Below are 14,015 nucleotides of genomic sequence, written 5' to 3' on the forward strand. Positions count from 1 at the left end.
TCGCCATACCGTCACAGTTTAGTAAGTAGAGTAAATAAGTTAGTAAGTGAGTATAAAACTACTTGGTTAGGTTTTGGGTCTATAACCACTTGATTAGGTTCAGGGCCCAAAGCTACTTTGTTAGGTGTAGGGTCTTCAACTACTGGTTAGGTTGAGGGTCTTCAACTATTTTTTTAGGTTTAGGGACCAGAGGTGTCAAGTAACGAAGTACAAATACTTCGTTACCTTACTTAAGTAGAAATTTTGGGTATCTATACTTTACTGGAGTAATTATTTTTCAGCCAACTTTTTACTTCTACTCCTTACATTTTCACGCAATTATCTGTACTTTCTACTCCTTACATTTTAAAAATAGCCTTGTTACTCGTGAAATTTCGCTGCGCCTCTGATGCGCCTCCGGAGGTAGTATCAGAGGCACAGTATTGGTGAACCGATCCAGTGTGAACGGATAAGCCGGCAGTGCGGAGTGGGGGCGTGTGACCGTCTGGTGTTCATTGTCTGATAACTGTACAGGTCCTTCACTCAACAAAATATTGATAAATGTCCCACAAAGCAACGTTACAGGACTAAACAACAGTAATGTAGTAACTGGTCGTGTCTTTGGCAACTTATATGAGGAAAAAAATACTGCAGTTATTCGTGGAGAAGTGTCTGGCCGACCGACTCTTCGTCACATTTCTGCCTGAAAAAACAGCATCTGTCCCCGGCAAAAAACTTTAACTCACCAACTGTTTGTTGCAGTGAAGACTTCAGTGAACTTTCCCCCATAAACAGCCTCCCTCCCCACAAGTGAAAGAGTCAGACAGTGTCCCGTTTACTGATGGTGATTATGTAATTATGTAATTAAGAGAAAAACGTAACTTTGTCACTTTCCAGGATGTTTGGTGGGTCAGGATCCCAATCACAGCACATTATAACAGCATCCATATGATTATAAACAGTCAGCAGATACATGTTTAGATTAACAGGAGGACACCGGGGGAAACACTTTGAAAAAAACACACACGTCATCATCATGACGTGTACCATCACGCCTCTTTTGGAGCCGCGGCGCCGGCTTTCTGTGTGAATTACATTTTTTTTTGGATGTACTTTAAAAAAAACTGTTTTCTAATGTAACATTAACTTGATATTGGTATTAAAAAATGTTTTAATACATAATCCATGTCTTATTATAAATTAGGATGTTATGGTATCAATCTGAAAGGTAAAACCATCGAATTTTACTCAATGGCCTTTGTGCCCTGTCATGTGGACTTGGTGTCCCTAAAAAAAAAGTGAAGGCCAAATGGCCTTGCCCCTAAAATGATGAAATTCCAACCCTGTCCGACACCCTATTGGTTTGTACGCGATCCATCGCCCCTGCACATGACACAAATCACGTCACACTCCAGCAAGGACATAGCAGACTTTATGTATGTAGCCTAGTACGAAGATGTTCGTGGCAGAGACTCAAGAGAACTTGAGCAAAATGTCACAGATGTTAATGCTCAGTAGTACACATATATGGTTCTTTAATATATTTGCATTGTACTAAAATGCATTCATTTTCAATGGGCATATATGAGGCTGAAACAGGTAGCCTAGTGCATCCCAAATTTTTCAACATTAACATTTTAATATAACATTATAGTCATTATGGCCTTTAGAAAAATGTTTTTTGGGGGAGGTGGGGTAGTGCACTATAGGCCCCTGTGGCACGGCCTAAGCTTTTGTCCTTAATGGCATTTTTTCCCCTTACATTACTTTTACTTTTATACTTTAAGTAGTTTTGAAACCAGTACTTTTACACTTTTACTTGAGTAAAAAGCTTGAGTTTGATACTTCAACTTCTACAGAAGTATTGTGTCGTAAGCTGCTTCCACAGTCAATAATATGGTTGTTTTCCTGATGAGGATAGGCTGACAATGATGATCCCAGTGTCTCCTCCTCTTCCACAGCTCTTTATGTTGCTAAATAATAATTAATGTATTTGATTGTCTATTGCAGGGGATGTAATGAAATTGAACTGTAGGTTTAACGTTTAGCCCTTTAACTTTTAAGTTTTTGTTACACTTATTTCTTGCCTTCCAACAAACATACAATACAGTACACTGTCTATATTCACTCTGCCTCCCCCTTATTGTTTCATGCTGCTCTCCATTTCTCTCTTGGGAGTCTGTTGACAGTCCTTTGTACAGAAACTTTTGAGTCACAGCCTAATGGCTGTTCACAGGAAACATCAATGTTTGCAAAAGGCTACCCACTGACTAGCTGACAAAGACACAGCCTGGTCTAATTTTTATGGTATCAGAGTCTTATTTTATACTATACCTTGGGTGTTTGCCTCAAGCTGCTGTCTGGTATTTGATGGGATCCCACTGACAAACATAACTAAAACTTTTGATCTCACCTTGACCTGCTTGATGATGACCTGCTTTGCCTCCTTTTAGTGCTCCACAGCACATGAACTGGGAAATCAAATCTAACTGTGAAACAACGAAAGGCCTCCTCTGACTCTCTCTTGTAGGCCAAGAGTTCATTAACCATTAAGTGATCCCATTGAGATTACTTAATGTAATCCCACTTTGCTAGTTTGTGGAGTGGTAAAGTAATGGCCAGTGACTCTTGACCTCAGTATCAATTATGATGTTATCTAAAGGAAAATGTGTCACAGTGAGTGGCTCCATGGTGGATCCTTGGGTAATGTTAGTCTTTCCATTACTGCATCACACTGACACTTTACTTCAGAGTATCATTATCAGCCTTCATGTGGGTTGCTAGGGCTAGGTGAGCCCAGGTGTGAATGGTTGTTAAGCTGTCTGGGGAGAGAACTCAGTACAGCATTGTAGTTGGGTGATAAGTAATGTCTTAGGCCACCTCCTCTGTTCAGTTATGTCTGGGTGTTTTGTCCTTAGGATGGACAAGTTTCAGCCTCGGCGTGTTGGTAGGTTTAAAGTGAACTGGGATACGATGTTTATTGAAGATCCTCCTGAGTTTCTCAGATGTTCCCGCGACATATGGAATGACGATGTTGTTACGTTTTCTTGTCTACTCGTCTCTGTCTGCTCTGGATCTTTTAGCGGTTTTGAGAAAGGTCCAGTTTGGGTAGCCACAGGTTTTAAGTGCTCCCATGATGTGCTTCTGTTCCTTCTCTTTCCCCTTTGGCTTAGTGGGCACGTTAACGACTCCTGTCCAGTTGCCTATGATACAGCACTTAGAATTACCATAACCTGGATGACTGAAAACCTTCATCAACATCATGTGGATGCTGAACACTATGTGTCATACTGACACATTTAAGCACTGATGATCCTTTTGTACACCCAATTTTTCCTTTATGCAAAAATGTAATTAACTTCATAAGAATACATAGCAGCATATTGTGTATCTTACTCCTTTTTTTGATAGTTACAACTATATAGAGTGACAGACAATAAATCACAGACTGAAAGACTGAGAGGAGTTAGATGTGGCGGAAGACAATATTGCGTGGGTGCATTGCAATCTATATTTCCAACAAGGCAGTTACAGTAAACCTCTGAAAGTAATGATGCTGTTACAGCTCTCATAGACATAAAGATTTTACCTCAAATAACTGTCATGCATGAATAAGGGCGTGTGTGTATCACTTGCCTTCTACTGTACATATATCTATATGTCCCCTGGGTTCAAATGCTTGATAAATAAGCTATGTTTAAGACTGATCGTGACAGTATATCGATTTCCCAGGTCTTGCTGCTTTTTCTGCAGAGATTCCTTGTGTCTTGGTTAAGGTCAACCTTTCATAAAATATGCTGCCTGTCACAAAGACAAAAATCTGCACATTTGCCTGAGTGTGGTACAGTATTGACAGCAAAACTGCAGGCATGAAGTCTTATTATTTCGCCTTCCTTTAAAAATGTGATAAAATAAATACATGATATAATGCAGAATCCCTACTTTAACCCACATTAAGACTATAAATACCTTATAAACATTGAAAATAAATCGCACCATATAATTTTTTTCTCAAAAAACACATTATTCATAATGTCAGATTGAATAATGATGACTATCTTGTCTTGATTTTTTAAAAGATGAGCATGTATTATTCAACATGATATATAGAATAACCTTGGTTTCTAACAGTAATTATTCATGTATGGTTACAGGTGTAAAACTGTGCCGGGTGGAAATTTTACTCATTGGGATAGGTGGCATTACACCATCATTGCTTTGAAAACGAAGCATAATAATTAATCCCCCAAACCCTCACATACAGCTGACTCATACATAGCAGCTCTGAGTGTGTGTACAGCCTTCCTGATTTCCACAGATTCTGTAATCATCTCACATGTGACACATCCTTCCTTTCACATGCTCATGTGAGGCATGTTTTGTCTTTTATTTGTTAGTTTTTTTGGCTCTCTTGCACGACAGCTGCTTTAGTGATGATTGGATCTTGAAGCGCTTAAAATGTATATGATTTTCAACCACATTATGCAAACTGTGAACACACTATTTTCTCACTTCTTCACAGACAAAAAGTTGTGGAGCTGGCCTCCTGCAGCACTACACCTATGCTGATCCTGCACAAGTAAACCTTTAGCATCTGCAAAATGAAAGTCTTCTAAACATCAAACAGGAGTTTGGTTAGTTTTTTGACACAAATCTTGTTAATGTTGAAAAAAGATCATTGACTCCTTTTTTGATGAGACACAAACCTTGGTCCCCAGGGTGGAGGTCCTGTGTGTAACCTCACATCCACCCCTGTTGGGACTGGTGGAGCAGGTGCTCTTATCATATTGCAGTGGTAATACCATGTGCATCTCTTATTCTGACTGCAAAGGGTACCTTCTGTGTCTTTGTGAGACCCTGAGGGACATGACAAAACATTGGTATTTGACGCCCTGGGAATGAGACTGGGCTTGTCTAGCATTAAATGGCAGAGGGACAAAGTTAGCAACTAGCTGGTGAACATAGTTGGGTATTTAGCAGTCACACTGCAAGATTAATCTCTCAGGTGAGGACCAAAGGGAGGGTTAAAAGGAGAGTCAATGCAATGTACTGTGGTTGAGGACTGTAAACAAATGTCACAAAAGTGACTGCTGCTCCAAGTCTGTTAAATCATTCTGGACAGAGGGAGGAGTCTCTGAAAGCAGAGCCAACTCCACTGATTGAAGCAATGTGACAGTATGACAAGCATCTGTCGTAGTTTCTTCTGTCTTGTTAATTTGCCCTTTAGAAGGGGAGGAAACAAGGATTCATCTGTATGCATTCCAAGTCAGCATGAGAGGCGGACAAAGGAGCTGACGAATTTGATGAATATTTGTGAATATATCGTGAAGCTCGTCTCCACCCACAGTCAATGCATTATTATAAGTGTCACATCACAGTCAAGTATACAGGAAGTATTAATGATAAGATACAAAACATCCACATCTTCATGTGAGTTATCAGTGAAAATAATAAAAAATGCAATGAAATTTGTTGAACAATCTGCTGTTTCAGCATTTTTTATATGTAATTGTCAATGCAAAGAAAGGGAGGGACAAAACAAATGGAGTAAATGAAAAAGAATAGCGATCCATCTCCAATATATTACCTTTAATCAAATTCCTCATGAATCATAACATGAACATAATTCAAATAATCTCTATATCACAGCTTTACCATCACAGAAGATTCCCACAAAACCTTCAAAGTGTGGGGAGGCTCATAAAAAGAAGTCCAACTCATATGTGAAAGCTACAGAGATAATGACAATGAACAGACAGGAGAAATGGCAGGCAGGCCACATCAATGTAAAAGTACAATTTATTCAAAGTCTTGCACATGGGCCCATGATTGCCAGCAGTTGCCACTGAGTATGAGTAGGTATTTTTTGGGAAAAAAGAGAGATCTATAATAGTTCTATCAACCCGTTCCCATTCCCAAGTTGTCAAATGGTTCTTTTAGGAGTGGTATAAATCGGGTGGTGGTATCTTTAAAGGCAAGCAAGCACAGAAGGACAGTGAGGTTTTCAAAATGTTCTCCTCTATCCTCAACTTACAGTGTGTCGTGACCACCTGATTGACTAATTATACCTGGGGTTGATAAGATAGCAAGACAGTAGGGTAACCTGTCTGATCTTTTCATATTTTATTTGTCAGAACATTTGATTTATTGATTGCCGCCGGGATGTTAAGAGAATTTCTACAAATAGGGGACTGTGTGAAGGTCAATATGGATCCACAGGGTGAAAAGGGGTGAAATGTAAGAGAATTTCTGATTAGAATGTTTAATAATAAATGACTTCAGAACTTTTTCTGAAGTTAGAAAACTTTAAAAAGTAAAAAAAAAAAAAAAGTCAAAATAACACCTTTGCCACTACTTTTATTTTGAAAAATATTTTCAAGTTAGTTTTTCCTTCTTTCTGTCTTTTTTTCTTTTTTTTTCAACTGTTGAAAATGATCTCGCCACAGGCAACTTTTAGGGAAATATTTGCGAACAAAAAGAAACGCATTCACTTTACTGTGGTGTCAATGGCACTACGTCGAAATTAGACACCGGAAGTAATCTTTTTTTCTCACTTGACACGCTAGACATTAAAAAAAAAAACAACAACTTTCTACGCTGTGAAAAGAGCTGATTAATTACAAGACGGATACACCTTAAAATCAGCACTAGGAATTTTAAATTTGTGTTTGAATCACTCCCTAAACCCTTCATTCTTCACACTTCAAGCCTATGCTCTACGGATGTTAGTTGTATTTTGAAAACTCCTCCCCCCGGATGTGGTGGATGTACTGGCCCGTGGAGTTGGTGGGATGCCAGCAGTGGACTTGTCCCGTGTGGCTTTACCTCTGGGCTGGTCGCACAGCCTTAGGTAGGTCGACTAACATGTGAATAACCTTGTCTTGTACTTTTAACCGTGGTGGCGGCTATTTCGCGGAGCTAGCGTACCGTTATCTGGCGCAGTGTGTGGAATTACGTTACGGTCGCCACGAACAGAGACGACGCTGCTGTAGAGACGAGGGGCAACGCGTGTGAGTGCTTGTGCTTTTCTACACTCACACTGTCACTGAATTTCTCAGACACCGTCCTCAGCTTTATGTGTGTAACGGTGCTCGTCTGTGCGCTTTATTTGGATTAGTGGACGTGATTCAACTGATGGCCTAACGGAAAAGTGTCGTGCTGACTCAACTTGTGCAACTTTGCAAGAGAGCATTGCAAACAATAGAAAAATAATCGTCTGCACACACAGCATTTTATCTTGCTAAGTAATGTGTCAGAACTACATTTTTCTCTTTACATTGGCCATAATCTTTAAATATAATCACAATTCAATTTTTATGATAAAAGATGTAAAAGAAAAAAAAAGGACAAAATCCTCACATTGTAGAAGCTAGACTTTTTACTTGATGAGTATGCCCTGGCAGAGAGAGCTCACAGCAACTTAAGAAAGCACAGTCATGCAAATAGCCAAAACACAGCAACTTAACAAGACATCAATATCAATCTGACTACACACGTGCAGCATTTAGAAAACGTGTATGTGGCCTACAGTGTGTACCCTGTGAACAAAAAACAAGAGAATCAGAATCACACAATACCAAACAACAATAGTTTGAAGATTAAAAAATAATCACATAATTGCAAAAGTATTTAATTTGATTCCTGATGTGACAACCAGGTTTCTGTAATTCACACTTTGGCAGTTTAAATCACTTTAGATTTACTGTAGCTTACTATGATGCTTTTGTTTTGTAAGTGAATTCCTTTTCCTCTGATGCATGTTGTTTTCATTCAGCAATCATGGCACAGAAGCATGCCAAGCCCAACTTCAGTCAGTCTCAGGTGGAGGACGTGGTGAAAAGGCTCTTCAGGCTTACGCCATCAGAAATCCGCTTGCTGCCGAGCTACGATGACCAGAACTTCTATGTTGCGGCCGTTGAGGGTGGCGAGTACGTCCTGAAGATAATGAACTCAAAGGACAGTAAGAACCAGACGCTGGTTGAGGTGCAGACGATTGCCATGTCCTTCCTGCACCAGAATGGACTTCCTGCCCAAACAGCTCTGCCCACTACCTCCGGACAGCTCATGAGTCTGGAAGAAGTAGGTATGAGACCCGTCAGTTTGACTTGAAAAGATAGATGGAGACGTCAAACAGCATTTTCAGAAAATCGCATCCATATAGGCAAGAGCATCTTGTACCCTTTGTTTCTCAGCAGCCCTGCGGTCAGTGTTTGTCAGTCAGGTGTATGTTCAAAATATTCTGTCTTGACTGACGTTACATAATAATGCAGGACTTATGAAACACTGCTCAGGTGAAGCAGCTGGAGACTTGAGTGAAGGAGGATTTTGTGTTAAAAGGCTCGCCTGGAGAAAGATAGTTGACTGCTCAGTCTCATTGCCAGGTGAATAAATAGTAACACGTTGGGTAGTGACAACCTTCTCCGTTAAATAAATACTCACCCTTTAAGTTATCGTTTGTGTGCCCTTGAGCAAAGGCCACAAACAAACAGGCTATGCTTTGTGAGGGGTTCAGAGAGAGGTAAATTGCTGCAATACTAACCCTGTGTTTACCTTTGACAGACTGTGGCTATGGCTGTCAGAAGTACCTGGTGCGGCTGCTGACTTATTTGCCTGGATTCACCATTTCCAAGGCTCCTTTAACACCACAGTTACTGTATGAAACCGGCAAGACAGCAGCCAGAATGGACCAAATCCTACAAGAGGTAAGACAGTAAGAAGCCTGTGAGATTTATAAATCATTTACTTGGTTTTGTAATATTAGCACATCTGTACCAGATGACAAAGTGCTACACTATGTGAAATGTTCTTATCTTCAGACAAAACATCTCCAATGTTTTGTGAAATTGTCTTAAAAGAGACCTGTTTTTTTTTTTCCTTTCCTGCAGTGTTTTATTTATGTTCATATGCATGTAAAATATCTTGAAAGTGAAAAAGGTCAAAGTCTGCACCAACAGGAGCTCCTCTCTCCCACAGAAAAATTCTGCTCCTGAAACGACTCAGTAGTCCCGCCTTTAATTCCGTGACTTTGTGACACATTTGTATAATTTATGCCTAGACGCTTGTAAGGCACGAAGAAATGATTTAGCACAGCTGATCCGTTGTTGTTGGCACCACTGGGTCAAGTGTGTGTGATCTGACCAATCAGAGGAGACTGGGTATTTGGGAGCCATTAAAACCTCCAACCTATGTCTCGTACTTCTCCTTCTGCTTCTTTGTATTATTGTTTTTTTATTTTGTTTTTTTCAGCTAGAGCACCCTCATCTTAGTGTGCTGCAGAGAGAGAAGTTCATATGGAGTCTGTCAAGTATTCCCCTCCTGGAAGAATACCTGAATGTGTTAGACGGAGATCCTCTTCAGGAGGTTGTGAAGGCTGTCTTTCATCAGTACAAGACCACTGTGGTCCCCAAACGCTCCAATTTCCGCAAATGTAAGTGATATTTACTAGATTTATTAGATTTTCTTGTAGATTTTCGTTTTTGACACTGCCCTGTATTACATTCATACATATTTAAATACAGGTCAGTACAGACACCTACCTGGTTCCCATGAACAGCATTTTTTTCTTTCTTTTCTAAGGCATTAACCACGGTGACTTCAATGATCTCAATATTCTTGTGCAACCCGATGAGACTGACGGCTACAGGATTTCTGGCATCCTTGACTTTGGAGACATGAACACTGGCTACTACATCCATGAGCTAGCCATCAACATCATGTACATGATGACGGAGCACCCTGAACCCGTAGAGGTGGGTGGACCTGTCCTGGCGGGCTGGGAAAGTATCATTCCTCTTAACGAGGCAGAGAAAGATTGTCTCTATGTGCTGGTGCTGTCCCGCTTCTGCCAGTCATTGCTGTTGTCCCGTTACACTGTGAAACTGCATCCAGAAAATGCAGAGTATCTGATGATTTCATCCAAGAGGGGCGTCCATACACTCCGCCATCTCTGGGAGCTTGGAAAGGAGAAGGTGGAGAAGGTATGGTTTCAGAGTGCTGCCCAATTCAGTGACTGTAAGTGAGGAAGATGTGAGGAAAGCTATTCATAAATGTATCAGCACAACAGGGTGACCCATTTGTCAGGTATTATTTTAAGACCACGAGTTAACAACAATGTATTATGTTTTCAAAGACAAAATAATTCAGACATATTAAAGTAGGAATGCTGCAGTGTGTCTAATAGGAGATAAGTAAAACACTTAATACAAGAGTAAGTATTGATCTTCCATGGTAACCATAGACCATGTGCTGTAAAAGCTAAAATTAAAAAACTAACTAAAGCCCCGTTCACATATGAACTCCGGATAGTATTCTGAAAATCACATTCTCACACAGACACAGAAGATTGTCCGTGTCAGACGTCTTTGCACATGTAGGAACTACTCATCCTCGGACATTTGTATATGTGCCAGTAGTATTCACATATACAGCTCCTCTGGGTATATGCACGTGTGAAAGGGGTTTAACAGTGAGAATGTAAGAAAGCACTGAGGCCAAAGTGCTGTGTAATGAGTAACTCAATAAGTAACTTAATAACTCATAATGAAGAGCCAGTAGTTTCTGGCAAGCACGGCTGAACATGATGAACATTTAAATAACTTAACCATGCTTAATAAGTTTTGCCCTTGTTCTTTCATTACACAAATACACTTTGGTGCAGACTATATCTCTGTCCAGAATCCCCCTTGATTAACTTCAGAGAGCATTATATTTACTTCCTGCATTTTATTCTGTCAGAATACTGAGTGTTTAAATCCATGCTGTACGCCATAAAGTGCCTTCAAAATTTCCTATAAAAATATAAAAATGGATCCATGGCATTTCCACTGCTTTCTGCTAACAATCCCACAATGCATAAGCAATCTGTTCTCAGAGGCTAATAAGGTCCCCAGAACACTGTTTGAAGACAGAAAGGTGGCGGGGTCCGCCAGAGTTTGATTCTTTTTGTTTTTAGGCATTAAAACAATCAGTCAATGAAGATCTTTCTCTCCTGGTCACCAAAACTACAGAGTGCTCCTTTAAGATAATATCGCACGTTGTTTGATGTTGGGAAGGTTTATGCCACCTTGATAAGAAACAATACAAATCTCTGGAACCTTTGGGACCTTATTAGATAATGGGTGGCTTTTATCAAATTACCAGCTGTACTGTATGTTTGTAATTGAACAATGCAATAGGCTACAGTGTGTCCTCTGTTACAGATCTTATGCCTTGTCAAGCAAATTTCATGTGGTTTGCCAAGCAAAAGACAAATGTGATGCTCTGGTGACATGTAAAAAAAAAAAGGATGTCAATCAGTAAATTGCAATCGTTGTTTACACAAGACTTTTGTGCAGTATGACATTCTGTTTTGGCTGGAAATCTATGTCAACTTTTAGACTGTGTTTAATGAATAACTGGGTCTACCAATGTATACCATTTAATACCATTTCATACTGTTCCAATTGTTTCAATAAATAATACAACACCTCAAAGAGTATGTTTCAGTTCTCTGACATGGTAACTGTACTATAGTGTATATACACTGATCAGCCACAACATTAAAACCACTGACAGGTGACGTGAATAACATCACAATGCGATGTTCTGCTGGGAAACGTTGGGTGCTGGCATTCATGTGAATGCCACTTGACAAGCACCACCCATCCAAACACTGTTGTGGACCAAGTACACCCCCTCATCACAACAACACTCCCCGATGGCAGTGGCCCCCCAGCAGGACAATGTGCCCTGACACACCACAAACACTGCTGAGGAACACAATAAAGGGCCCAAGGTGTTGACCGGGCCTTCAAATTCCCCAGATCCCAATCTGATCGAGCATCTGTAAGACGTGCTGGAGCAGGTCTGATCCATGGAGGCCCCACCCCCCAACATACAGGACCCAGAGGATCCACTGTAAAACACCCTGGTGCCAGACACCACAGGACACCCTCAGAGGTCTTACGTCCATGTCTTGACAGGTCAGAGCTGTTTTGGCTGCACAAGGGGAACCTTCACAATATTAGGCAGGTGGTCATAATGTTATGCCTGATGGGTGTATATACAATAACACTATAATGAGGTGGTGAGAAATATTTGTATTGCATCTGCATTAGTAGTTTTTGACCCTAGTCCAACCAGAAAGAGCTTATACATTAGAAGTAGTGCAGCGTTACACACTAGAAATATGGATAAGATTAATAAGGGGTGCCAAACTTTTCCCTTTGACGGGCCAAAATTGAAACTTAATGGTGGGCTACTGGCCAAAGCAACCGCCTATTGTAATGTGTGTTTTTGTAAAGATACAAAAATGGGCTAACATACTGAGTTCTCTTAATTGACTGACTTCCTGCTGTTGGGACCCACAGACGAAGTCATTCATTGTTGATTTCAAGATGGACTCAGAACAGAACTCAGTGTCCCAGAATTCCCCAGTCTTCACACCTAGCTACTATTGGTCAGGGTGACAGACCCCCCTCTGATCAGATAGTAAAAACTCCAGCTCCTTCTCTTCTCTTCTCTTCTCTTCTCTTCTCTTCTCTTCTCCTCAAGCCTCTCTTCTCCTCCGACTTCCTATCCTCAAGGGCTCCTCTCCATCTCCCCACCACGGGGCTGCCTGCCCTCAAGATCTCTTCTGCTGGGCCTAACAGCTGCGGAGAGCTGCAAGCTGCATTTGCAGCAGGCCTAAAGAACTTCTCCTCACTGCAGCGACACAAGGTCCTGCCAGTATTCCTGATCAGTTAGCACCAGCAGCTGCGACACAAAGCTTGCCAGCTAACTTCACAATCTGAGGAACACCAAGCAAGTTAGCACCGAGCTGCTATCCTTGCAAAGGACAGGAGGGAACCGTTTCCTCCTCTGCCGACTTTCATCAGTCCTTGCACAGCAAGAACAGCATTCAACATTGGAATCCCAACGTTCTCCTGCAACCACCAGCACCTTTTCTTCAAAGACTGTTAACGTTGAACTGGGCTTAGATAGCATAGCATAGCACGGCTAAGCACAGGACTTTAAACTCTGGTTGATGTAATGCATGTGTTCAATTTATGTGTGTCCACTGTTTGAGTGTTATTGTGATCTCAGGTCAGGTCTTTTGAACCTTCAAGCTGCCTATTTAATATTGTACAAGAGTGAATGTTGCCAACCTCTACTCTGTCAAGAACTCCAAAATCCTTCAACCATTACTAGCTGTTATGGTGATAATGGTTGTAGTTATTAAGTTAATTATTAATCAGAGTTACAAACAGTTTAGTACCTTTTCTGAGACTGATTTGGTGAATTGGCTATCTTTTCCCTTCTTCAAGGGTGGTGCCCCGAGATGATCTAATGTAAATTGGATCTTATTATTAATCATAATTAATAATTATCCCTGATAATCGTTAATTATTATTGATAGCCAAATTTAACCCAAAACTCCCTATTACTGTTACATGAAGCACTACATTATGGTGCCTCGTGTGATGTGAGCACAGCACCGCTCCAAGTGTCAGTCTGATCACCATGTTCAAATAATGAAAATGAATGTGTAATTGGGGATCCTACACATTTGGTCTCGGTAGACTGTGTCTGATTGCAGCTGGCTAATAGATAATTAGCCTGGTCTTCGAATGCAAACATTTTCTTTGGAGTTACTGTTCCTGTAAAACGGGAACTCTATTAAAGCAAAATTATGTAAGTTTTTTCTTTTTACTGTCAAATAACAGCTCCAAAAACATTTTGATGGTACACTGACTCATCATAGGCTGAATGGTGTCTGTCAGTACCACAATTCAAGTAAGTTGGGCTATACATGCTATAATGTATTAAAGATTAGGGAATAGGAGGTGACTGCAGTCAGCGAGGATAGACTGGACTTTCTTTATGGCTCTGACTCTGTATAAAGGGGAAAGTTCATCAAGATTTGTGCCAGTGATTTTACTGCACAGTCTCACAATGCATTCCAACCTCGTTCTTCAGGGTAAGTGACTCAAACCAGCAGGTAAAAGAGAAGGTTAAAACAGACTCAATAAAACAAGAATAACACATTTTTATAAAAGAAGTGTCGATATTAAAACTCA

The 14,015-nt window shown here is 40.5% G+C and overlaps 1 protein-coding gene across 2 annotated transcripts; it reads left to right on the top strand.

Annotated features, from left to right (window-relative positions):
- Positions 1–6,764: 6,764 nt before the first annotated feature.
- Positions 6,765–11,450, top strand: hykk.2 (hydroxylysine kinase, tandem duplicate 2). 2 transcript variants are annotated; one of them, XM_073477008.1, is made up of 5 exons: positions 6,765–6,829; positions 7,754–8,062; positions 8,539–8,681; positions 9,226–9,406; positions 9,556–11,450. In XM_073477008.1, the coding sequence occupies exons 2-5, from the start codon at positions 7,759–7,761 to the stop codon at positions 9,996–9,998; spliced, it is 1,071 nt and encodes a 356-aa protein (XP_073333109.1). In that variant the 5' UTR covers positions 6,765–6,829; positions 7,754–7,758; the 3' UTR covers positions 9,999–11,450. The 2 variants fall into 2 exon arrangements, with proteins under 2 accessions (XP_073333109.1, XP_073333108.1); XM_073477007.1 differs by having other exon boundaries at positions 6,783–6,989.
- The last annotated feature ends 2,565 nt before the right edge of the window (positions 11,451–14,015 follow it).

Source organism: Pagrus major, chromosome 11, assembly GCF_040436345.1.
Source record: "Pagrus major chromosome 11, Pma_NU_1.0".
Classification (NCBI taxonomy): Eukaryota; Metazoa; Chordata; class Actinopteri; order Spariformes; family Sparidae; genus Pagrus; species Pagrus major.